The sequence below is a fragment of the Glycine max genome, chromosome 10 (assembly GCF_000004515.6).
Source record: "Glycine max cultivar Williams 82 chromosome 10, Glycine_max_v4.0, whole genome shotgun sequence".
Taxonomy (NCBI): Eukaryota; Viridiplantae; Streptophyta; class Magnoliopsida; order Fabales; family Fabaceae; genus Glycine; species Glycine max.
In genome coordinates this window covers 29,258,755-29,283,700 of record NC_038246.2, presented here as the reverse complement: position 1 = coordinate 29,283,700, position 24,946 = coordinate 29,258,755, and the positions used below count along the sequence as shown (strand labels likewise).

General features: G+C 34.9%; 2 protein-coding genes and 1 long non-coding RNA gene across 4 annotated transcripts; 2 read left to right on the top strand and 1 right to left on the bottom strand.

The window, feature by feature from the left end:
* The first annotated feature begins 226 nt into the window (after window positions 1-226).
* On the top strand, window positions 227-11,227 carry LOC100813221 (superoxide dismutase [Fe], chloroplastic). 2 transcript variants are annotated; one of them, XM_006588960.4, is made up of 9 exons: window positions 227-417; window positions 485-525; window positions 2,027-2,095; window positions 9,512-9,700; window positions 9,778-9,949; window positions 10,066-10,187; window positions 10,310-10,336; window positions 10,450-10,473; window positions 10,570-11,227. In XM_006588960.4, the coding sequence occupies exons 1-9, from the start codon at window positions 336-338 to the stop codon at window positions 10,774-10,776; spliced, it is 933 nt and encodes a 310-aa protein (XP_006589023.1). In that variant the 5' UTR covers window positions 227-335; the 3' UTR covers window positions 10,777-11,227. The 2 variants fall into 2 exon arrangements, with proteins under 2 accessions (XP_006589023.1, XP_003535933.1); XM_003535885.5 differs by having other exon boundaries at window positions 233-417; window positions 488-525.
* A 1,219-nt stretch (window positions 11,228-12,446) lies between these two features.
* LOC102666126 (uncharacterized) lies at window positions 12,447-17,471 on the top strand. Its single transcript, XR_416376.3, has 5 exons — window positions 12,447-14,736; window positions 15,207-15,267; window positions 16,117-16,182; window positions 16,262-16,588; window positions 16,820-17,471. It is a non-coding gene; the product is annotated as an uncharacterized lncRNA (long non-coding RNA).
* Window positions 17,472-20,694: 3,223 nt separating this feature from the next.
* Window positions 20,695-24,678, bottom strand: LOC100787876 (cell division cycle 20.2, cofactor of APC complex). Its single transcript, XM_006588959.4, has 8 exons — window positions 24,493-24,678; window positions 24,297-24,395; window positions 23,675-23,869; window positions 22,505-22,771; window positions 22,303-22,405; window positions 21,882-22,198; window positions 21,135-21,296; window positions 20,695-20,838 (listed from the first exon to the last, which is right to left on the bottom strand). Exons 1-8 carry the CDS (start codon window positions 24,562-24,564, stop codon window positions 20,695-20,697), a joined length of 1,359 nt encoding a protein of 452 aa, XP_006589022.1. The 5' UTR covers window positions 24,565-24,678.
* Between the last annotated feature and the right edge of the window lie 268 nt (window positions 24,679-24,946).

Below are 24,946 nucleotides of genomic sequence, written 5' to 3'. Positions count from 1 at the left end.
AATGAAGTAAGAGGACAAGTAGAAACGAAAATCACCATTGTACAAGGTATTCCATGAGAGTACTTGGGGCAGGTTTGGTTTACGGCTACAAATGTTGCAAAACACGTTGGAATGCAAATTTAACTAATAAAAGTAAAATTAACGCAAAAACAGAGATATTTTTTGGTAAAATTTTTGTTCCAAAAGTAATTCTGCAACTAAAACTAATGTATGAGAGTTGTAACATGTAAAACCCATTTCTACGGATAAAATAAACATTACCAGTGTTACACCCCAGTACATTAGGAGAGCCAAAAGTTTTTGAAAGAGCAGAGTGGAAAGCAGAGGCAGAAGAGATGAATTTGTTATCATCGCCTTCCAGTGCCGCTTCTACTTCTCTATCACCTTCCTGTTTTCTTCCTTGCTACCCTCATCATGGTTTCACTTCTCTCTCTCTCTCTCTCTCTCTCTCTCTCTCTCTGACATGGGTTTCTGGTTTGGTTAGCAGGGTTCTCTTCTGGTACCTTCAAATTCTCCAAGAAAGAGGTTTGCTTTTCAACTATTATACCTCACCCTCACCCCCATTTCCACTCCCAACACACAATTCTATAGCATTTTAAGAAAATTTTTCCTTTTTTTTATTAAATAGAAAAAGATTAAAGTTAATTGATTTTTATTGTATCATGTCATGTGCTGATGTTCCGTTTGCTGTTGCTGTTTTTACCAATGGTGTGTTTGTAAGAATCAGAACCCATGTTGAAATTAAAATCTAATAACAAACACACTTTTTCATATAGTGTGCCCTTTTTGGTTGAGCTCTTGCAAATAAGTAGAAACTTGAACCCTTTATTTCTGTGCACAAGAGAAGGCTTAGGAATAGGATATTTGTTATTGTTTTGGGCTTTTTAGTCATGAACAAAATGCTTAAAAGATTTCCAATTGGTTTGATAATGATATTTTAAATATAATAATGTGGGAAGTGCATTTGAAAGAGGATATTGATCTTTTTTTCCTACTGGTATTACCATTGGTCAATTGTTGTCTTCCAGAATGTATTTTAAATTTTGAGGGCTTTCAAACACTCTTCAAAATACATACTCATTTCTGTCTCCTGACATAGGCAAATGTGAAATATGTGATGCTAGATGTTTGTATCTATCCCACTGAGGTGGTTTTCAATTACTTGCTTACATCTATTCATGTGAAACTCAAATCTGTTAGAACTTGTTGGACTAGTATCCTTTTGTGTCATATAGTTATTATGTATAGCAAGAAAAACATTTCAAATCTAGAAACCAGAAGGAGTCTTTAACTGAAAGGAAAACTTCCAAACCTATGGATGCAAAATCGGCAGTAATGTGATAGGTACATGTTAGTTGAGAACCTCGGTTAGTTAATTGTTAGATTCAGTAGTTTATTGTAATTAGGGGGCTGGATAATAAGACATATCTTGAAGGATCGAGAGAGGGGGTATCTTGTTAATTGAGAAGAGTTAGGACCTTTGGGTATTGGGTGATCTTGAAGCTCTGCACTGTCTCTATAATTCTGATCCAGTTTCTTTCATAATGTGGAAACTGACCTATTAGAAAAATGAGTTTTGGAAGAGATGTTAAAAAATTGATATTTGAATGAATGGTTCAGAATGATGGTTTATTTCTCAATAGTACAACATAAACCTCAGAAGGTAAACAAAAATAACCTTCCATGATTCAACAATATATGGCAGAATTCTGCTCAAGTCTTACTGTCAATATAACCTTTTTATGGATTACTACTACATTTTCTGATTATAAGATACTAACAATGTCTGTTGTTTATGGTATTTGTAAGATAATATTGGACCTCTGTCTTTATTTTACTGGCTAGAAAAGCATGTCCTGTTTCAAAATTTTCATATTTAAATCACTCCTCTCCTACCCTTTCATGTTATTATTATAAGAAAATATGTTCAATACTGGTATTATAAGAAAATATGTTCAAAATCTTCCAGCTTTCATGTTATTATATACTAGTATTTTTGCTGATAAAAAAAAAAAAAAAACTGCAGAGTAGATGTATAAGGAAAGCTGGAAGTATCACTGCAAAGTTCGAGTTGAAGCCACCACCATATCCACTGGTAAGATCTAAAGTTTGTCCATTACTCCTTTTATTACCTATTAGAATTAATTGTGTAAGGATCCAATTGCAAGATATAGGATTTGAGGTCCATATTGATAATGAGATTTTGGTGTGGGGTTTATAAGGCTTTGGGCTCTCCAACTATAATGGCTACCTTTGGTGGTGTGGTTCTCCCATTCTTCTTACCAAATTGTCCTTCTAATTTTTAATGGGACCTCTGCTTCAATGAAACATGCCAATTGCCATAGAATTAGATTTGGCTTGGCTTTATCATTTTCAAATTTATATTTTAGCATACTATTGTTATGTATTCTTTCATCAAGAATGAAAAAATTAAGAACTCTTCAATTGAAGAACTCAAGCATATCTGTTTGATTTATTGGAGTGCACAAGGCCCTATAAGTTTATAACTCAACAAACATGTGTCATTGTTTGAATGTAAATTAGGCAAATATGAGTTTTATACATCTATATTATTTTTATATGTTTATACCTCTAGGATTTTTCTTTTTTTTTTTTGGAAGGCTGAAAATATATATATTATTAATAAGAGTACGAGTACCAGTGGTACCAGAAAAAGAGAATACAAAGCACCAAGGTGCTACCCTCCAAAAAACAGCAAAACAGCCAAAGAACAACCAGATCCAGCCCCACTAAGCAACGAAACTGGATATATTAGAGGACCAATGATTGAAACTAGTACTAAAATCTTTATCCTTAGCCTTTAACCAAGACCAAGCTAGAAAGATAGCATGGTCCATGACTTTACAAGGATCAAAAGGTTTTCCTTGGAAAACCAGTTGATTCCTATGCTGCCATATAGAACTGGTTAAGGCAATCCACCACCCCCACCTTGTACTATAGTTCACATTTGTCCCAAACCCATCACAGAATTGATAGAAGTGTTGAACAGGATTAAAGGAAAGTGGACCTACTACCCGGACCCAGCTCAAAGATTCCCACCACAAGCCATTTGTCTTTTTACAATTAAAGAACACATGGCCCACATCTTCCTGCAGACAATTACATAAGGGGCAAGAGGCTTCCTGAGTAATGACATTTCTTCTTAAGAGGTTGACCTTGGTAGGGAGTCTATTCTTAAGAAGTCTCCAACAAAAAATGAGTGCCCGAGGTGGAATGTGCAGCTGCCAGATTGTCTTAAAAATCTTGTCTTCAGAATTTACTGAACTGGTATTCATACATAAACTATAAGCTGACCTGGTAGAGTATTGACCATTAGGTTCAGCCAACCACAGCATATTGTCCTTAACCTGACTTTGAATAGGCACAGAGCTGATTTCCTCCAAAAACTGAACAGCCATCTGGCTTTCATGATCAAACAGGTTCCTCCTCCACCTCAAATCCCAGCACCAGCTATTATTGATAAAATGTCCCATTTGTGAGATGAGAGCCCTTTGCTGTCTACTTATGAGGAATAGCTGGTTGTACTTCTGCTGCAGGGAATATTGTTCCCCTAGCCAATTATCAGTCCAGAACTTGATATTTTCCCCACACCCAACCTTCCAAGACAAGTTATCTTTAAAAATACTGCAGTCTAGCTGATGGTACAGGTTTCTAATGTCTCTCCACCAATGGGAATAGCCCCTTTTGTCTCTAGCATTTTGAAGTTCTGACCAACCACCATATTTAGAGGTTAAAATTCTAGCCCATAGCTGTTGCTGAGCAGATGCAAAAGCCCATAGCCATCTTCCCATCAAAGCTGAGTTGAATTTGGAGATATCTTTTATCCCCAGCCCCCCATCAGCCTTAGGCAAACAAATATCAGTCCATTTCACCCAAGGGATTTTTTTTTTATCACTATCTCCACCCCACAGAAAATTCCTTTGAAGGGATATCAGCTTTTTGACAACCTTTTGAGGTATCTTAAAGAAGGAGAGGAGGTAAATTGGGAGGGCATTGAGAACAGAATTTATTAGAGTAATCTTCCCAGCCATGGATATATTTTTCTGAGCCCATTTGGCTAATTTTGACTTGAATTTAGTGATGATAGGCTCCCACACCAGCTAGCTAGAGGGATTAGCCCCAATAGGTATGCCTAAGTAAAGGAAAGGATACTCCAGCTGTCGGCAGTGCAGGGTATTAGCTGCTTCCCTAGCCCAATTGACACCACCACCAATAACCCCAAATTGGCTTTTGGCAAAATTAATCTTTAAACCAGAAGCTAATTCAAAACCTCTTAAAATGGCCTTTATAACATGAATGTTGTCCCACACAGCCTCTCCAACAAAAACAGTATCATCAGCATACTGTAAAATGTTAATAGGCTCCCTATTCTTACCAACCAATAAGCTTCTATAGAGATTTTTGTGGACTGCTTGTCTCATCATACCAGTAATGCCTTCTCCTACAATATTGAAAAGCAAGGGAGCTAGGGGATCCCCTTGTCTCAAACCCCTTGTAGGTGTAAATTCCTTAGAGGGGCTACCATTAATCAAAACAGAAATAGAAGCTGAATGGAGACAAGCCGATATCCAAGATCTCCATTTTGGACAGAACCCCAATCTAAACAGCATATAGTCCAGAAAAGACCAAGACACTGAATCGTGGGCCTTTTCAAAATCTACCTTGAAGATCATCACTGGTTTCTTGTTTCTCCTTGCTTCCTCAACCACCTCATTGAGAATCACAATACCATGGAGCATATGTCTACCTTTAATGAAGGTTGACTGCCTTTCATCAATTAACCCATCCATAACAGACCTCAATCTATTAGACAGCAACTTGGCAATAATTTTATACATACAACCTATCAAGGATATAGGCCTATAATCATTGAAGGACTGAGGATGGTTCAGCTTAGGAATCAATGCCACAAAGGAAGCATTACTTCCTCTAGGAAAGCTGCCATGGGCATAGAACTCATCTACAAATCTTCTAAACTCTGGGCTCATGATATCCCAAATTTTTTTGATGAAGTTGAAGTTAAGGCCATCTGGTCCAGGGCATTTGTCACCTCCACAATTCCACACAGCTTCTTTGATCTCAAGGTCAGAGAAGGGGGCAATCATCTGCTCTCTTTGCCTTTGAGAAATAGCTCTAAAAGGAACCCCATCCAAATAAGGCCTAGAATAATCCTGTTCAGAAAATCTGGTCTGGAAATAATTAACAGCTGCATTCTTGACTGTATTGGGTTGCTGGACCCACACCCCATCAATAGAGATGCCTGGAATAGCATTGAAAGCTCTCCTAAAATTTATAATTCTATGGAAATACCCAGAATTGCAGTCCCCCTCCTTCAGCCAAGATATCCTAGATTTTTGTCTCAAAAGGGATTCCACTGCATTTGATACATTCCATAACTCCTGCTGAAGGGAGTTTCTGATTTTGAGCTCTTGATCAGACAAAATACGATTAGAAGCTAAGTCCTCCACCTCATTTAATTTCTTCTGAATGCTGGATATCCTGTTAACATCAATGTTCCCCTCTCCCTTACTCCACTGTTTTATAGCAGCTTTCAAATTTTTCAATTTATTTTTAAGGGCAATACTCCCCCAACCTCCCTGCTGGTCATTAGCCCAGGTCTCCCTCACCAATTTCTGGAACTCTTTCTGCTGCAGCCACCAATCAAAAACCCTAAAGGGCTTAGGACCCCAATCCACCATGTTAGTTTGAAGAATGGTTGGACAATGGTCAGATATATCCCTCTGCAAAACATGTTGACAGCTCTCCGGCCACACAGACAACCATTGGTCCGAGACCAAAAATCTGTCAAGTCTGGTCTTCACATACCCATTAGGTCTTATCCAGGTATGTCTTGATCCCACAGCCTTAATTTCTTGGAGCTCCATATCAGAAATCCATTGATTAAAGGCTGAGATGTCATGAGGATCTACCCTGCTATGGGACAAGCTAATTCTTTCCTCTGCACTTCTAATGCTGTTAAAGTCCCCAAGAACACACCACATATCCCCTGGATTAGAGGCCTTCAACTGCCTTAGATCATCCCATAACACTTTCTTCCCAGCAAGGTCACAAGGAGCATACACATTTACAATCATCAACCTCTGATTTTTAATGTTGCATCTCTCTTCAAGCATTAGAAAGCTCCTACCTTTTTCCCTCCTACTAACTTCAAAAGTGGAATTATTCCACATACATAAAAGGCCACCTGCAGCTTGCACAGAAGGGATAAAATCCCACTGAACAGTTGAATCCCCCCATATGGCATGACAAACGATCTTACTAACATTCTCCCTTTTAGTCTCTTGAATGCACACTATGTCCACCTTGTGTTTTGAAATAAGTCTTCTTATAGCAGTCCACTTAACCCCCCTCCCCAGACCTCTAGAATTATAGGAAAGAATGTTCATGATTGTGGTTTTTTAGCTCCCTTCTCTGCTGCTGCCATCATAGCATCCCTGTTCTCCATGCAAACTAACCTCCCTTTAATCTTATTATCATCTTCCCCACCGGATAAGCCCATTTCCTTTAAAAGGACATATTGCCTCTGTATGGAGTCCTTTGATGTAGGAGTCAAAAAATCATCTGTAGAGGCTGGTCTTATTTCTGACTTCTCTTGTAACCGAGGTAAGGAAGAAACATTAGGATCTGTATAGCAATCCACCATTGGGTCCTTCACCTGCTGAGCCGTAGATTTACTTGTCAACACCTCTTTTCTTCTCACATACACCTTAGTTACTGAGGAGATTGGGCCAGGTATAAGGCCCATTTCGTCATTTACCACCTTTGAATGCTGTTGACTACTTGCAGCATTGTCCTTATCCATGACCTTTAAATCGTGAGGCAGAACAACCCCTTTATCCCCTACGCAGCTTTTATCTGGCCTAGTTTGAAAATCCTCCATAGTGTAAGTCAAAGGGGCCTGGTCTATAGGCCTGCCCTTGACAGAGAGCTTTCCAAAATGCGTGATATCCTGCACATCACTTTCTTCAACCTCATTTAAACTTTCCCCATTTCGGGGAAGTTTGTCATTGGGGAGTGTCAGCACCACCTCTTCCTCCCTGGCCTGAGAAAATTGACCGTTGTCTCTCTGAACTGGGTCCACGTCAGTGAGAGAGTCGAACCGGTCACTACATCTTCGGGAAAGGGTCCTTACCCACTGGTCCCTGCGAGAGGTAGATGCAGGGACGATGTCCAGTCTTCAAGATAACCGCCGATGGGGTCGTCGGAAGCTCCATTAGAGACGTCGTCGCCGGAAAACGCCCCTGGGTGGAGTACACCCCCTGTTACAGGGGTGTTTGGCTGAGTCGAAAAAGGTGACGGGGGGAACCACGCCGGGTTGCATTGAGTCTTCTTTGATACACCCAGACTCATCGTATCCTCTGCAACATGAAGGACATAATCAGCTCCGTCAATGGTGGCCGGAATCGTCGCCTGAAATGGAGGTGGCATCTGCGTCCGAACTAGAACTCGCGCCACGTCCAACCGCTGCTTGGCCTCCACGTACGCGTCTACTTCCACCACCTCACCAACTTCCGCCAACACCTTCACCATGGACTCCTCTTCCCATACTGACGGGGGAAGACCCCATATGAGAACCCAAGTGAGCCTATATGTCGGCCTTAACTCCGGAGACCATTTCTGGAGCTCCGATATAGGAGTAGCCCCATTCACCTTCTCTTGATGTATAAGTCGAGCAACTTTGGATTCATCCATGTAAGGAAAAATAACCCAGTCATCGACCCAATAACATGGACTGTTATCATCTTCAACCACCCATTTCAGTTCCTCCTCCACCCTCTCAAACATTCCTCTATTCTTCAGTCTTGCTACCCATGCCTTAGAAAGCCATTCAGAGGTCGCCTCGCTTGAGTGCAGGATGACCGGGCTGTGGTTCACCTTTCCAACCCCCGGCCTAGATACCCGCAAATACGTAGAGTTCGAATGACCATGAACGGGTTTCTTCACCACCTCAGCATAGGATCGAGGTTCGTCACTGGCTTTGTTTTCCTTTTGGGCTCCATTAACCACATGGCCAGCTTTGAACTCCTGTTGGTTATCCCCCTTACCATAACTAGATAACCCTTTCACCCGTAATCCAACCACCTTCCCCCTATCAAACTTGGGTCTGTTAACAAACAGTTTCACCCCACCAAGGAAGATATTGTTATCAAGTTGCCTCTCTAGCCTCTGCACATCCATCACTTCTTTGAACCTAACGAAGCCAAAACGATGGCCTAGCTTGTTTTTGGTTCTGGGAATGAAGACTTTCCACACCTTACCCCAATTTGAAAAATCCGCCACATGTCTTTCTCCATCATTCCTTCAGGGAATCTAGAGAAATAGAACGTCGTGACGCCGGCCTTATCTCTCCAGGTCACCTTCCTTTCTGTTCTATGATGGCTATTATATTCCGGTCTGCCTCTATTAGTCACCATGTTCGATTTCTTCTTGCGTGTCACTTGAACCCAATCTCCGTGATTTGTCTTGCGATCGGACTGATACGTGTCTTCATAGGCAATCCAGGAGGATGATCCTCGTTGTCGTCGCATGTAGTCGTCATCGGACCGCCAGCAGCTCCGTGTTTTGCTCCGAAGTCCCCTTCGGTGGTAGTCATTCCTGTCACCATCAGCTACTCTCTTCGAGTCAACTCTCTCTCTCGGTCTACCCACTCTCTCTCTCACACTGTCTATCTCCCTCACTCTCGGATAGACGTTTCTCTCTCTCACCCTCTCTCTCTCTCTCTCTCACCACTCTCACCTCTCTCTCTCTCTCTCATCACTGTGTATTAGTATCCTTGGTGAGGTTAGTATTGAGCAGTGACCACCTCTAGGATTTTTCTGATCCCGTGTTAAATGTAATTGCTTCCCCATTTTTTATTTTACACTAGTACCGTACATCTTGGTCTGAGTAGCTATGCAGAGGTTTATAATTATTACGAACTTAAATGCCTCATTGGAGGTTTTGCTTTTGCCACTATGATATGTTAGTTATTTATTTCCATTTCTTTTCTTTCTCTAATATTTTTTCAGTATAATTCCCTGCTAGAATGTTTACTGGTGTTGTTCAATAGTGATTAGTGTTTTTTCTTTCTTTTTTATTTTTCATTTTTTTTAACTTTTTTCGTATGCTGCTGCTGCCATTTCTTCTTATGTACTTTGGTTCTTTCTTTAAGTTAATATTGCATTGAATCAGTGAACTGTATGACAGGATTAGGAAGACTTGGATTTCCATTGCTTGAGCCAGATGACTAGCTAATTAAGCTTTCCCTGGTTTACCTTAATTTCTTGGGCAGATTTCAGTTTATTACAACTGGCCATTTAATTTCTTTCCGTGCAGCATATCAATTACATCGAACTGATTAAACAATGCTACCAAGTTTCATGTAGTTTTTGTAATGACCTGCTATCTGTCTTGTACTTGTGGAGATTTTATGTTTATGCTGGACTAATAATATATATTTTATCAATACTGCCATAATGAAAATTCTCAGAATTCTTTGGAGCCAATTATGAGTGAGGAGACAATCGAATACCATTGGGGGAAGCATCACAGGACTTATGTAGATAATCTGAACAGGCAAATTGATGGAACAGATCTAGATGGGAATTCACTTGAGGACACTATGGTTATTTTGTACAATAAGGGTGACATTCTTCCAGCCTTCAACAATGCAGCGCAGGCATGCATGCTTGTAATCATAAAGTCTTATTGAGGTTTCTAAACCAATGCTTAGCAATCTTGTTCAACTTATTGCAGGCATGGAACCATGACTTCTTCTGGGAGTCCATGAAACCTGGTGGTGGTGGAAGGCCATCTGGGGAGCTTCTAAAGCTGATTGAAAGAGACTTTGGTTCATTAAAAAAATTCCTTGATGAGTTTAAGACTGCTGCTTCAGCACAATTTGGTTCAGGATGGGCATGGCTTGCATGTGAGTAAATACCCTTTTGACCATACTCTAATTTTCTTGCATTCATTTTTTATTTTTCTTGGTATACCTAACCTAACAAGTGGCCTTTACCCTTGTTTTTCCTTTTTCATTTATAGATAAAGAAAGCAGACTTGACGTGGGAAATGTTCTGAATCCTCTTCAATCTGATGAGGACAAGAAGCTAGTTGTGGTGAAGACTCCCAATGCTGTGAACCCCCTTGTTTGGAACTACTATTATGTAAGTAGTAAGGATTACATAATATCCATAATTCATTTTATGTTTTGAAACATGAATGCTAGGATAAGGCTGAAGCATCATGGTTAAAATGTCTGACGAGATTTCATTTTTATCTCTTGCAGCCACTCCTTACCATTGATGTCTGGGAGGTACTAATCAAGTTTACTTTGTGTTATAGTGGATTTGAGACTGTTAAAACTATTATTTCATTTCATTGATAATAAATTCGCTGACTTTGTAATTATGTTTCACTTTTATACAGCATGCTTACTTCATTGACTTTCAGGTGAGATGTAGTTCAGATCATTATATAGTGACTAGTATTTTTGACAGTTCTGTTCAATAGATAAATATATCTATGACTGTTTTGTTATCTTTGTAGAATCAGCGCCGTGATTATATATCGGTGTTCATGGATAAGCTTGTGTCTTGGGATGCAGTCAGCTCAAGACTTGAGCAAGCCAAGGCTCTAATCGAGGAGAGGGAGAGAGAGGCTGAGAGGAAAAGAAGAGATGAAGAGAAACCGACAAGCAGTGAAGCCACTCCTGAGATATTTTCTGATAGTGACGCTGACTTGGATGTCGAATGAGTAAAAATATATTCATAAGATGTAATTAGAATTATGTATCCTTTGCACTAGCTAGGTGTGGTATAGAGGCTTAATCACTTCAAGCTGCAAATTTTGTTCTATGATAAATGTTGTAATTTAGTGCTTCATAGTTCATATTGATGGGTTATTCAAAAAAAAAAAAGTTCATATTGATTGCATAAAGTCTGATTTTATGGATTGTTTTGCAAAAAACAGTTCGATTTTGATGTCTGAAAAAGAAAATCTTAGTTGGGCATTGATAGCGGTATCTCTCATGCCTATTGTATTTCATTGCCCCTCTTTCCTTGTAGTAAAATGATATGATCATTTGTTGACAGACTCTTATTGTAGAAGTAATTAGTCTTTTACGAAAAACTTCATACTATGTTATGTCATTTATATTCTCTAAGGACAAACTAGACATTTAACAGAAATGAATTTTGAGAATAAACTATCACTTTCGTCTTTTTAAGTTTCAAGGAGCATCTTTCTTAAGTGAGTCTCAAACTAATAAAGATGAAAATAAAAATAAGGGTCGATATAGTAGTGGGAGTTGAGATATATGCATGGAGATTTAGATTTGATTTTTATTGTTGGCATTACTGAAAGAGAAGAAAAACCTTATAAGTAGTCTCTCAAATATTAATTAAGTAGGTTCGATCTTAATTGCCATTGTTGTATACCAAACTATAAAATTCTTTATACACACCCATATACATTATTTTTAAAATCTGTTAACTATTAATGCAACACTACATTTGCCATTCATCACAACTTTCCATATTCATCATCTATCATTATACCATCTATCATTATACAAACAAGACCCTGAGTGGCCACGTGTCAAGCGTTCGTGGCCCTGTTTTTCGCCTAAAAACGTCACATCTTACTACAGTGGCCCCGTGAATAAAAAATGCTTTTCTCTCTCCTCTTTTTTTACGTTTTTTAATTTTACGCTTTTATTTTTGTCCCTTTTTCGCATTCCTCTCCCCTGTTCTCTCTCCCCGTTGTGTTCCCGAACCTTCTCCGACGTGCTTCCCTCGCCATTTTTTATTTTTATCTCCAAACTCCATGGATACAGGTTCGTTTTCCCTCATCCGATTCTTCTATGTTTTCTTTTTTTACCTCTATTTGCATTTGCATACGTTTTTCTATTTCGGTTTTTTGTTTTTTCAATGCACATTTGTTATTTCTTCTAAAGTTGTGATTTTTTATCTCAGAAAGCTTCGATTTTTATCTCCAAACTCCATGTACACAGGTTCATTTTCTTGCTTTGTCTGTCAAAGTGAATACAGGTTTGTTTTCTTGCTTCGTTTTCCCTCCCCGTCTTCTATTTTTTTCTTTTTTTACCTCTATTTGCATTTGCATGCGTTTTTTTATTTCGGTTTTTTGTTTTTTCACTGGATGTTCATTGTTTCTTCTAAAGCTCTGATTTTTATGTCAGAAAGCTTTGATTTTTATCTCCAAACTCTATGTACACAGGTTGGTTTTCTTGCTTTGTCTGTCCAAGCTTCAATTTTTTGGGGTTCCGGAGCCTTTTCCGAGGGGCTTCCCCCCCCATTTTGGATTTTTATCTCCAAACCCCAGGTACACGGGTTCGTTTTTTTGCTTTTTTTATCAAAGCTAAAATTTTTTGGGGTTCCGGGGCTTTCTTTGTGGGGGTTCCCCCCCCCCCCCCCATTTTCATTTTTTTTTTCTAAAAAAAGCTTTGATTTTTGCCTCTATCCCTGTTGATGTGGTTTTCATGTGCTTCGTTTTCTGAAAAAAGCTTCGATTTTTGCCTCAACACAGGTTCATTTTGTTGCTTTCTCTCTCAAAGTTTCAATTTTTTTGTGTTCCTCAGCCTTCTCCGCCCTTGCTTTCTCTTGGTTTTCTTGCATGTTGGGTTCAGATCTGCGTTTTCTTTTTACCTCTTTTTTCATTTGTATGCATTTTTTTATTTCGGTTTTTTTTGTTTTTCACTACATCTTCATTGTTTCTTCTAAATGTGTGAGGGTACTGTAATTCTTTTGTATTTGGGTTTTTTGTTTTTCCTGTGCTTTGGCATATGATTTTGAAATTTCGATTTATTGTTTTTCACTGCATGTTCATGTTTCTTCTAAAGCTGTGAGGGTATTGTGATTCTTTTGTATTTCGGTTTTTTGTTTTTCCTATGCTTTGGCATGTGGTTCTTTTATTTCAGTTTTTTGTTTTTCACTGCATGTTCATGTTTCTTCTAAAGCTGTGAGGGTATTGTGATTCTTTTGTATTTCGGTTTTTTGTGGTTCCTGTGCTTTGGCATGTGATTCTTTTATTTCGGTTTTTTATTTTTCACTGCATTTTCATGTTTCTTCTAAAGCTGTGAGGGTATTGTCATTCTTTTGTATTTTGGTCTTTTGTTTTTCCTGTGCTTTGGCATGTGATTCTTTTATCAGGATGGTTACCTTAAAATATTGGGAGGGTATTTGGAGAAATCTAACATGTTGACGCAACCCTTCACAAGGCAAGAGAACCCTTTCATTCAAACCTGTCTTCTTGCATCCTCTGCATAGCCTTTAGCGGTACCTTCTTTCTTTCATTCTATTGTATGCCTTTGTGAATTTGTTAATGTTGTTGTCATAGCTGTAGTGTTATGAATTGGTTAGTTTTTGTGATTTGTCATCCTTTTTTTTTTGTTCTGTTTCAGATTCTACAATGTGATAGTTCGTGTGTATTATATTTGGTTGGACCTTTTGTATCCAATGTTGTTGTGTAAATTGCTTATTTGTGTTCTACCTCAGTTGTTAATGACTTTTTTTCTTGCATGTCTATGATTCACTTTTTTCCATTTTTTGCTTCTACCTTTCCTGTGTATTATATTAGGTTGTTTCCATTGCTGTTTTTCCCCTTATTCGTTTGATTTTACCTAAGCTTTCTATGTTCATCAACACTTTATAATGATTGATGCCACTGGCTTGAATTTGTATTCATTTTGAAAAATTAAATTGCAACCATTTGCACCATTTGTATTCTGTTGTTTAGTTAATTTTGTTTATATTTTCGTATATCTTAATTGACATTGGTTTTTAATTTTGACCGAGACCAACAAACTACACGAATAATAGTGTCTGGCATTTCAAGTACAAGTTTGTTGAAATTTTAATATTGTTTGCAATCTTTATTGTCATGAATTGAGTTTGGTCTTTGTTTGCAATTTACAGTGTCAGCCCTAATATTTGGTTGCTTTAGTGTCTTTAGCATTTGTTGGTTATGATTTTTTTCTATGAGTGTTTACCAATGTCATTTGTAGATAATAATTTGTTTGCTTTTGTAGTAGTGGTACATTTTGAAACACCTACTTATTATTTGTGTGTGTATTATGTTGTTTCAAATATTAAATTGCACCTTTTGTATCCATTAATGCTGAGTAGATTACTTATTTGTGTTCTGCCTCGGCTGTGAATGACTTTTTTCGTGCATGTCTATGATTATTAATTGATTGGTGGGTTATGCTCTGAAACATGTTGGCCTTCGCAACTTAAAGTATATATTAACTTAGCCTTAACAATATTATTCTGGTTTTTTACCTAAGTTGTCTATGTCAACTCTAATCTTTGGTTACTTTGTTATCTTTAGCATATGTTGGTTATGATTTTTTCCTGTAGATGTTTCCCAATGTTCAACACTACTTTAAAATGATTCATGGCATTGGGTTCAATTTGTATTAATATTGGAAAATAAAATTCCACCTTTTGTAGTTGAAAAATTAAGTTGCACCTTTTGTATTTGCAAAATTAATTTATACATTCTTTGGTGCATGTCTATGATTCTTTTTTCTTTAGACTTTACCTTTCCTGTGTGTTATATTTGGGAGGGTATTTGGAGAAATCTCACATGTTGCAATATTTGGAGAAATCTAACATGTTGAGGCAACCCTTCACAAGGCAAGACAACACTGTCATCCAAACCTGTGTTCTTGCATCCTCTGCATAGCCTTTACTGGTACCTTCTTTCTTTCATTCTATTGTATGCCTTTGTGAATTTGTTAATGTTGTTGTCATAGCTGTAGTGTTATGAATTGGTTTGTTGTTGTGATTTGTGATCCTGTGTATTATATTAGGTTGTTTCTATTGTAGTTTTCCCCCTTATTCGTTTGATTTTACCTAACCTTTCTATGTCATTCCATGAGTTCTATTTATGTTCATCAACACTTTATAATGATTGATGCCACTGGCTTGAATTTGTATTCATTTTGAAAAATTAAATTGCAACTTTCGTATTTGAAAAATTAAGTTGCACCATTTGTATTCTATTGTTTAGTTAATTTTGTTTATAGTTTGGTATATCCTAACTGACATTGGTTTTTAATTTTGACCGAGACCAACAAACTACACGAATAATAATGTTTGACATTTCAAGTACATGTTTGTTGAATATTGACTTTTTGTGTTTCTTTCTTTTGTCTTATCAAGGTAACATATAGACGCCTACAAAATCCCGTCAGTAGATTTTTTGGAATTTGTGTTTATACAGGTACTAATGACTACTAACACTTTATCCTATGAATATCAGCATGTATCATATTAAGAGTCTTTGTGTAGTGACAGTCAATATTCTGATTTCAATCTTTGAAATGGAATGTCACATCCATCATAATTATTAGAGTACACTACCAGATGTTTCCTGACGTGTAATTTCCCGTGCAATTAATACACTACTAGATGTTTGTTGAGGTGCAATTTCCCAATGCCAAAACACTACGTGTCTATTCATACACCGGGAAGTAAAAAACATCATCTTTTCCATATACACATAATTATTGTTTTTGATAAAGAGTTACTGTTATTATTTTTTAAAATTGAACCTTTGTATGTAATTATTTATTACTATTTAATTATACACCAGTAGTCATGATAAACTAACACGGGAAGTGTAATAGCCTCACAATAAAAACACAACAACAATAACCATAATAAACTAGCACAGGAAGTGTAAAAGGTTATCGGTTACTTTGTACATTGTTAACTGTTCTTGATAACTGTTCACCCTCCTCCTCCCATAATTAAAACACAGTATTATATATATTTATAACCACCCAGTATCACCAAATCTTCACCCATTTGTCGAAGAAATTCTCCAAACACAAAACAATATGAATACATCATCATCGAATGTGTCTGATGTTGTAAGTTTAACTTTTCCATCCTTTATGTTTACCTTCTTATAAGTATATGTTCGAGTTTGCTTCATCATGCATCCTTTATCCTTCTATGCTTGCTCTTTTTGTTCATAGTACATGTTTGATATTGCGCATATTTATCTTCTCCTTTCAATGGGTACATTTTTGTTCACTTACTCATTACATAAACGTTTCTCATCTAGGGCCCATCAAATTTACATGTACCGAGAATTGTGCACCGATTTAACGAGTCATTCCATCTTGAGCAGGTCACGATTTTCACCCCTAAACATTTGCTTATTTATGTTAATATCAAATAAATAATATGCTTCAAATGTTAATGTGCAGAATGTCATTGAGGTTCCTTTTGCTTATCATAGACAATGGTCCCCAAATTATCCAAGTTATGTGTTATTCGACTACGAAGGAGACAAACACTTTATAAAGCTTCATAAATATGGTAACCGATTTTTTTTTGGCGATGGACTGAAGGAACTTAGGAGAACCCATGACATTCACGAAAGTGTTCTCATGCCTTTTGTTGGAAGGGACAAAAATACTACTTTCAATGTGGACGTTGTGGGACCTCTACACCAAAGGGCAGCCACAACCATAAGGCACCGTGTTTTTACCATTGATGTCTCTGAAGATATGATACAACACAATTATCAATTGGTAGGTCTTTGTTAATATAATCATAATCCTTTATATTATTTATTGTTGACTTCTTATCTTTAATCACCGTGTTCCTTCTAACCTAGGTTCTGCCACTAGAGGCTTCAATTTATTTAACTGCATCAAAAAAATATATGATTGTAGATCGTGGTAGTGGTAGGCATCACAAATGGATGATTACCATGAATAATGGTCTATCATGTGTTGCTGACGCGTGGATCCATTATTTAGGTGACTGTCATTTGAAGCCTGGAGATGATGTCATCTTCTTCTACAACGTTGATCAACATTTATGGGAGGTCCTCTATAGGAAGCAAGTTAAATGGGATGACGAAGAGGATGAAGCTGAATCCCCTTGAAGAACTATTTAATTACTTATCTTTGTTTTATTTTGATATATTTTGTCTGTAACTTAATTACCCTCAGGTAACGAACAATTTTTTTTTTTACTTTTGTTTCTGTTTAAACATTGCTAGCAACACTACAAATATTATTCTGTTATATTCAATGTTGGTTGTTTCCAAATAATATCACTTGGGCTTTCGAAAAAAGCCTGCACTTTAGTGAAGGTGGTTGTTTTCCTTTGCAGAACCAAGGGACAATGAAATGTAGAGCTTCATATGCTTGAAGTACATGTAAGTTATCTTTCTTTGTCTACTTTGTGATTGATTTTTATTTACTTATTGTATATATTTACTGTTGCAGACCATTGATTCAACACTAACACTCCGTAGTGCTTTCCTCTCTACTGATTAAAGTTGTCGAGACTTATTATTTGGAATCAGAGACGCTAATTGAAGATGGAACCTCATATGTTATGTGTGTTTGACATTGTACTTTGAATTGTAATTACATTAGCAGTCTTTTCAGACAATGTTACATCTTGTTACATTAGCAGCATTTTTAGCCTGTATTATCTGTTTGAATATTTAAATTATTTTTTTATACATTTTTTTTATAGATTATTAATATTTAACAATTAAGAAACCTCAAATCTGATAATAAACACATGTTGGTGATATTTAAATAGGAGTATCAACCCGGACGTCCGCACGCACAAAACTCTAGTATAACTTTATTTACAATCTTGATCATTACATATATAAAAGTAAAAGTACTTTTAGGGCTAAAAATACTTTTAACTTTCGTGCTATTTTTTAGGATAGATGATTAATTGCAAAAGTCTCTTTTGATACCAAAATTATTTATAGAAAATGTTATACTTTTATATTTTGCATTTCCAATTTATAATTAATTAATTAAATATATTATATAAAACGTTATATTTTTATATTTTAAATTTCTGTTGTATAGTTAAATAAATAATAATTTTATATTTAACAAATATTTTTTTAACTAAATTTTAACGTTTAATTGTAAAAATAAAAAATTACTCACATGATATTGTATAGATTATCTTATAATTTTATTAATCCTATAATATCGTATTACGATAGGTAACATTATCTTATAAATATTAACTAAATAAAAATTATGTGTAAAATTTTATATTTTATATTTCCTATTTATAATTAAATAAAAAAAAGTTTTAATTAATAATAATTTTAGAGATAATCAGAATATAGGAATCAATTATTATCATAATTATTTTCAAGATTAATGATTGATTTGAAAAATTATTATTAATGATATCATAATTACTATAAATTATTATTAATTTATTATAATTATCATGATTTTCATAATTAATGATTGAACAAAAATATTCATAACCAGGAAACTGAGTAATTTAAAATGATATCATAATTATTAAGAGTTAACGTTTGAAAGTGAGAAAAGATGAAGATGACAATAGTCAATAGTAATTATGCCAAATAACCAATTACTAATAATAGATGTGTCCGACCCCACACTCTCAAAATAGTATAATAGAATCTCTTAATTATTATTAAGTGTTGGTCAAGGATTGAATTTGAGTGTTGCTTGTTTTCACACGTGAGCTAATCACCGTGAGAAAACAACACAAGTTAAATATGCAGTTCAATTTTATTGTCTGTGTATATTTATATACAGGTTAAATATTATATTTAATGTATTGATTTTATTATGATTTTTCATATTTTAAATATTTTTTTAGTAAATATTATTTAATTGTTCAATTTTATTATAAAAAAGTAAATACATTAAAATAAAATTTTGACCTCAGTTAAATATTAAATAATCAAATTAAAATTGTCATATTTTTTCACAGACGTTTATATCTATTTTCATATTTAAATTAAAAAATCTAAATAAAGATATCCCAGCATGGGATAAAAAATCTAGTATATCCATAAAGTAAGAGTTTTGAATGATTGTGTTTAAAATATATTTTTTCAATTAATAAAATAGAAAAGATTTATTTTTCAAAAAATATTTAAAACAAAAATAATTTTTATTTTATTAATTGAATTATCAATAAAGGCACAGTAAACAGAGGAGCAACCTTCATGGGTGTAAGAGGCCTATTGGCTGGCTTGTACCAATGTCCAAATCCAACACTATCTTTTTTTACAAGACCAAAGATCACGTGTCCCGCAATCTACTAGGTGAAGAGAGAATATATATATATATATATATATATATACAGAGAGAGAGAGAGAGAGAGAGAGGCTGGTGAAAAGTCTTAAATAGACATTTTATATTTTTGACACATCATTTACATAGGGGCAAAATGGGAATTTTGAAAAAAATTACTATTAAATATAAAAACTGGAAAGAAAAAAAAAAAGAAATACATGAGATTGGGCATACGGCATGTTTTGTTTTAGTTTTATCATTAGACAATCGAATTTGATTTTTTAATATATCCAGAGAAATTAATTCTTTATCTATTACTTTTGTCCTATTTACAAATTCATTGCTCAATTTATTTCTTTTTTCTTCATTAGTATAACTCCAATAATCAGACAATTCATTATAGAAAATTTTATCTTTTGTAAAGAGATAAAATTGGGTTTCCACCATTTTATGAAAAATTGATAAATTTGGTGGATAAATAAAATATATTCTTTTTTTTCCATCACTTTGACATGTATGAATTTTTTTTTTTGAAATTTCATTGTTTACGACATTTTCAAATCGATTATTTTTTATATATCGAAATGGACGCATAGCAACCAGGAGGTGATGGAAGGATCTTAGTCTTTCATTTGTAGTGTCATGTGTTATGGGAAAGAGAATACAAATGGGATGTCTATTTTTTATTTTAGTAATGGAGAGGATCCAATTCCTTTTGTTCATGTTTGACAAAAAAAAAATAGAAATGACTTTTTATAGTTTTTGTTATAATTTTTATATTTTTTTAAAGTATTTTACTTTTTAATTTTAATGGAACGAAGCGGAACAACCCATGCGTATGCACATGTAACTGCTAATTTGTGTTTAAAATAGTAACGGTTAATTTGTGTTTAAAATAGTGTTTTAGGCTATTAGCGTTTCTTTAAGTAATTTTTGTTTTAAGGATTTCAATATTTTTCAATTAATAAATTATTTTTAAGCATAATTATTCAAATGAGTTAATTTTAAATAAAAAAGTTTTTAAATAAATTTTAAAAATACGTAATTTCATATTACTAAAAAATATAAATTTAACTTTTTATGAATTTTTTTGGCCCATAATGCCCAATGTAAGTTTGAGGCATTTATAAATAAAGTTTAACATGGATATATCATCAATATAAATATTTTTATACTCTGAAACATTTTGGAAAGTCGAAAAAGAAGAATCATTGCCTCATGCAACCATTACACACACACACGAGTTTGACTTCAGGTTGTAACATCTAATTTTCATGTCAAATTTTGTCCTAATTAATCAACACCTACCTAGATATTCAACCACAATATTCCTCTCTCATCCATCAAACAATATTGTGAGCTAGTTGGAGTGAACTGTTTCAATTTCACCATTTCACTATTCTTTTGTCAAGTGACAAATTCAGAAATCTTTCTTCACCAACATAGTATGTACTTTTCTTTCTCTTAGTAAATCTCATACAATGTTAAATAACCACTGCTATATTAAGATCAATGTGGCTATGTCAAAATTACACTATTCACACAAAAGAATATAATCATGAGTGAACAAAATTGTCTTGTTTCCATCATCTTATTGGGGACACCTTGAGAGACAAAAGGTTATCAAGGTCTGAGATCTCAGAAGTATTATTGACAGGTGGCCCAAACACATCCCAAAAGCGAAGACTTTCATCTGCCCCAGCTGACACCACTGTTAACCCATCTGGACTCTGCAAAACATAAGAAAAATTGTGTAATTTTGAAGAAATAATTACCAGAAAAAAGTTTAAATTGTTTCATCCATGTTTATATGTTGACCAAAGTTGGAGGAGCCATCAACATAATGTTATTGATATTGCTAATTTCATGCCTTACATTGCTATTGCTAATTGTGTAGAAACAAAATCCAAACACTAGCATCAAATGCTGCTGCTAATTGCATGCCTTACATTACAAGCTAAAGAAGTTCACATTGGACCATGATACATTATTAGTGCTAGATTTCAAATTATGACTTGCAGCATACCTGGCATAGATGGAGGACTCTGGAAGCGTGACGGTCCAAACCTCCCACTTTAGTCATGGATGGATACTTCCACATACAAAGTTGGTTGTGATGTGCACTTGTACTAAATCCATGACCACTTAAAAGCTCCTTGTGATGTCTATTCCATTCTAATCCACAAACCTGCATAGAATACCAGATTACTTACTGCAGATAATTAGGTGGATTTATCATTCAGCTAGGAAAAAAAATGATGCATCAGTCCGAAGGACTAAATAATAAAGACTATGCAATTAAGAAAATGGTGATGAATTCTTTTGGATAATGACAATGCTTAATTCTTAACAAACTAATGTAACAGATAAGAGAGTTACTGAAACAAGGAAAGAAAATAACTATCTTGCCTGAGGTTTGGTGTCTATGCTGCAAATGCAAGTTCCCTTTTTTACATTTCATATCTTAATAAAGGACTAAACATTAAGCAATAATGAAAATGATTATATTTTGGATAATGAAAATGATTAATTCTTAACAAACTAATGTAACAGATAAGAGAGTTACTGAAACAAAATATATATCTTGCCTGAGCTTTGGTGTCTATGCTGCAAATGCAAGTTCCCTTTTTAACATTTCATATCTTAAGAAAGGACTAAATATTAAGCAATAATGAAAATGATGATTAATTCATTTTGGATAATGACAATGCTTAGTTCTTAACAAACTAATGTAACAGATAAGAGAGTTACTGAAACAAAATATCTATCTTGCCTGAGCTTTTGTATCTATGCTGCAAATGCTGGATCCCTTTTTTACATTCCATAACTTGATACAACTATCTTCAGTGCCACCTCCAGAAGCAAGTACACTTGAATCATAAGGGCACCAGGCAAGGGCCTTGACTGCGGCACAATGGTCCTTAAAACAGTGCAAGAAATTGGATGAACTCATTTTAACCAAGTCCCATACATAAATATGATTTTCATTTCCACCACTTGCCAACATGTTGCTCCTTCTTGTCCATTTCAAACCACAAACTTCTGCTTTGTGTGCTTTTACCTGAGAAATCACATTATTTCTCGCTCTAACTGCTTACAAGAACACGAAACATCAAGATGTTATACTATTACATTTCAACATCAGTATCTTTCTTTACTCTCAATACATCTAAAGGGTTAAAAGGAACAAGTACCATCATGATTGATTATATATTTGTCATGGCTTCCAGAAGTTAAAATTTGACCATTCCATGCAATGGTTGCTATCCTATGACCATGACCTTGCAGGATCCTTATCTGAAAGTTAAAAACAATGAATTAAGTGCACCTGGTTATGGTGTATAACGAACTACTTGCTGATCGTAAGAGAAGCCAGATAAATAGAAAGATGCATACTGGTTTGGAAGTTTCTGCATCCCAGAGTTGAAGTTTTGAGTTCATAAATCCTATTGCCAAGTATTTGGTATCCTCTGACCAGGAAACACTAGTAGGAAAATCGTTGTTAGTGGCCTTAAACAACTTAAATACATTCTTATTCTCTGAGTTCCAAAGGTACATGTCTGAGTCCAAAGCAATAGCGAGAATGTTGTTGTTCCCCCAATCCATGATGTTTGAGTAGAAATCATTTCTAATATTTGGTGCATCCAATATCCTTGATTCTTTCTGCAAGTGTAGTTATTCACTTTGTTAATCAGAGTACAGCATGAGATCATGGATTTGAATATAAGTATATCGGATATTGTAGCTAATTTGAGGAAAATACACTAGTTAGCCATTTTTCTCCCTTTTATATATGTAGTTTACTATCACTATCCGCAATTATTCCTGTTATCACTTATTACAAGTTTATAAAACCTAAGTCATATTAAGATTTACTTGTAACATGATAATACTAATAGGGTCTATCAGAAACATTAAGTTATCTCAAACAAAAAACAAGAAAACTAGAATCACAAGGCACCAAAAATTCAGCCTTCTTTAACATCAACTCCTTACCCAATGCTATAATGTCTTCATCTTCATTTATGACGTAATACTGTGACATATTAAACTGTTATGATTTCTCTACCCCTATCCAAACATGAATTGTTCATATAGTGATGATGAATTTAATAGTTTTGCAAAGGCTGGCAGTCATTTTATTATAATATTAATTAATTTGATTAAATACAGTTCTTCTTCTTCAATCAGATAAATTAAAAAAACATCACATTTAACCTCATATTTACTAAACTTGGTTACCTATTGTTGGCTCCAATTAGTATATAGTATTGTATATATCTATCTATTGTCCTGCCTTTGTTAAGAGCAACTTAAGAACCTTTTAGCCAACAATGGCAAATGTAAGCATTTTGAAATTCTCCTGCTGTTGAAATGGTTGCTACTGATAACACTTAGAACAAAGTCACACCAAAGACAAATATTGAAGTTGCATTTTGTATAGACAGATCACAACAGGTTTTAACAAATGGATAAAATTGATCGCTGTATCTACAAAGCAGAATATAAAATGATTATATAAAAAATGAAAGAAATTGGACTAAAACGCATTGATATGAACAGAACCTTAGGCAGTCTTCTACGATAGTAATGTTGATTGCTAGTGTTTTGCAATGCCGCTGCTTCTTCCTCTCGCATCTCATCGATATGAAGAATGGATTTTCGGCTTGATTTTGGACTTCCCCTAAAAACCAACATCTTAAATGGATTTCCTTCTGAATCCAAATTTAGTTTCTCATCCACTATCTGTCTGTACAGATCCTGCTAACGAAATATAGCGAAAAGCACACACAAAAGTTAAAGCCTCAGTACACATAACTTCTCTGATAACACCACTTCAAGAATGAAAATATATAAATAAATGAAAAAAATTCAAAATCTGATGCACCAAATATTCCAGAGGCCAGACGAAAATGTACTATTTTGTAAAAGTGGCAAAAAAGAAACAACCAACCATAGAAAAAGTAAAATACACACGTTCAAGAATTTCAACAAGAATGGCTTTCCTTGAGTCTTGAGAATAAAGTTGACAACTTTAGAAACAATGAAGAACTTTTCAATCCAAAGAACCATCAAAATCAAAAGGTTCAAAAGTTATGTTTCTTGAACATAAAAAATAGAAGAAAAGAAAAGAAGATACAGATACATAAAATGAGTGAAAGCATTAAGGAATGAATACTGAAAATACATTGAATTCTTTATTCTGAATTTTCCTGGTTCTGTTTGTGAGCAAACTATGGGCTTGATCAAGATCCATCAAACTCCTATTCGGAATGAACCTATCACCCTTCACAAAAATTAACAAATAAACAAATAGATAAAACAAAAAAAAAAAATGCAAAATTGAAATAAGATAGAGTAATGAAGAATCATAATGTATGTACTGGAAAATCGTAATGGGTGGGAGTGCTGAGGAGACTCTTGGGAGAGTACCAATCATGTTCCAGATTCCACATTTTTTTTATTATTACTAAAATTGCTCCCAAGAAGAACAAGAGTAAAAGAATATGGTGAGGGATAACGGGCAAAGAGAAAAATGGTGGATCTTTTCTCTTCACCCGCCAAATACAGTTGCCATTCAAATATTACTTTTCTAAAACCAAATGCTTTTTATTCTACAGGGTCGGGTCGGGTCGGGTCCTATTAGCCTTTTGAGGTTAGCATCAACCCGTTTGAATTGTTAATTAATATTATTAATTGTGTACACATTTTTTATTAATGTTTTATTACCATCATAATTCATTTGTCACTCATGGTGTAAAACACACACCACAACTCACATCCTATATAAAATAAAAGAAAAGAAAAATTCATATTAAGTTTTTTTTAAGAGTAAAT

Excerpts from the sequence above, each read along its gene's own strand:
- LOC100813221 (XM_006588960.4), top strand. The coding sequence starts at position 336 with ATGAATTTGTTATCATCGCCTTCCAGTGCCGCTTCTACTTCTCTATCA. Across the intron at positions 10,337-10,449 it reads TTACCATTGATGTCTGGGAG|CATGCTTACTTCATTGACTT; the intron begins GTACTAATCAAG and ends ACTTTTATACAG. Across the intron at positions 10,474-10,569 it reads CTTACTTCATTGACTTTCAG|AATCAGCGCCGTGATTATAT; the intron begins GTGAGATGTAGT and ends TTATCTTTGTAG.
- LOC100787876 (XM_006588959.4), bottom strand. The coding sequence starts at position 24,564 with ATGTGGAATCTGGAACATGATTGGTACTCTCCCAAGAGTCTCCTCAGC. Across the intron at positions 22,772-23,674 it reads ATCGTAGAAGACTGCCTAAG|AAAGAATCAAGGATATTGGA; the intron begins GTTCTGTTCATA and ends CTACACTTGCAG. Across the intron at positions 22,199-22,302 it reads ATATATAATCAATCATGATG|TTAGAGCGAGAAATAATGTG; the intron begins GTACTTGTTCCT and ends TCTTGTAAGCAG.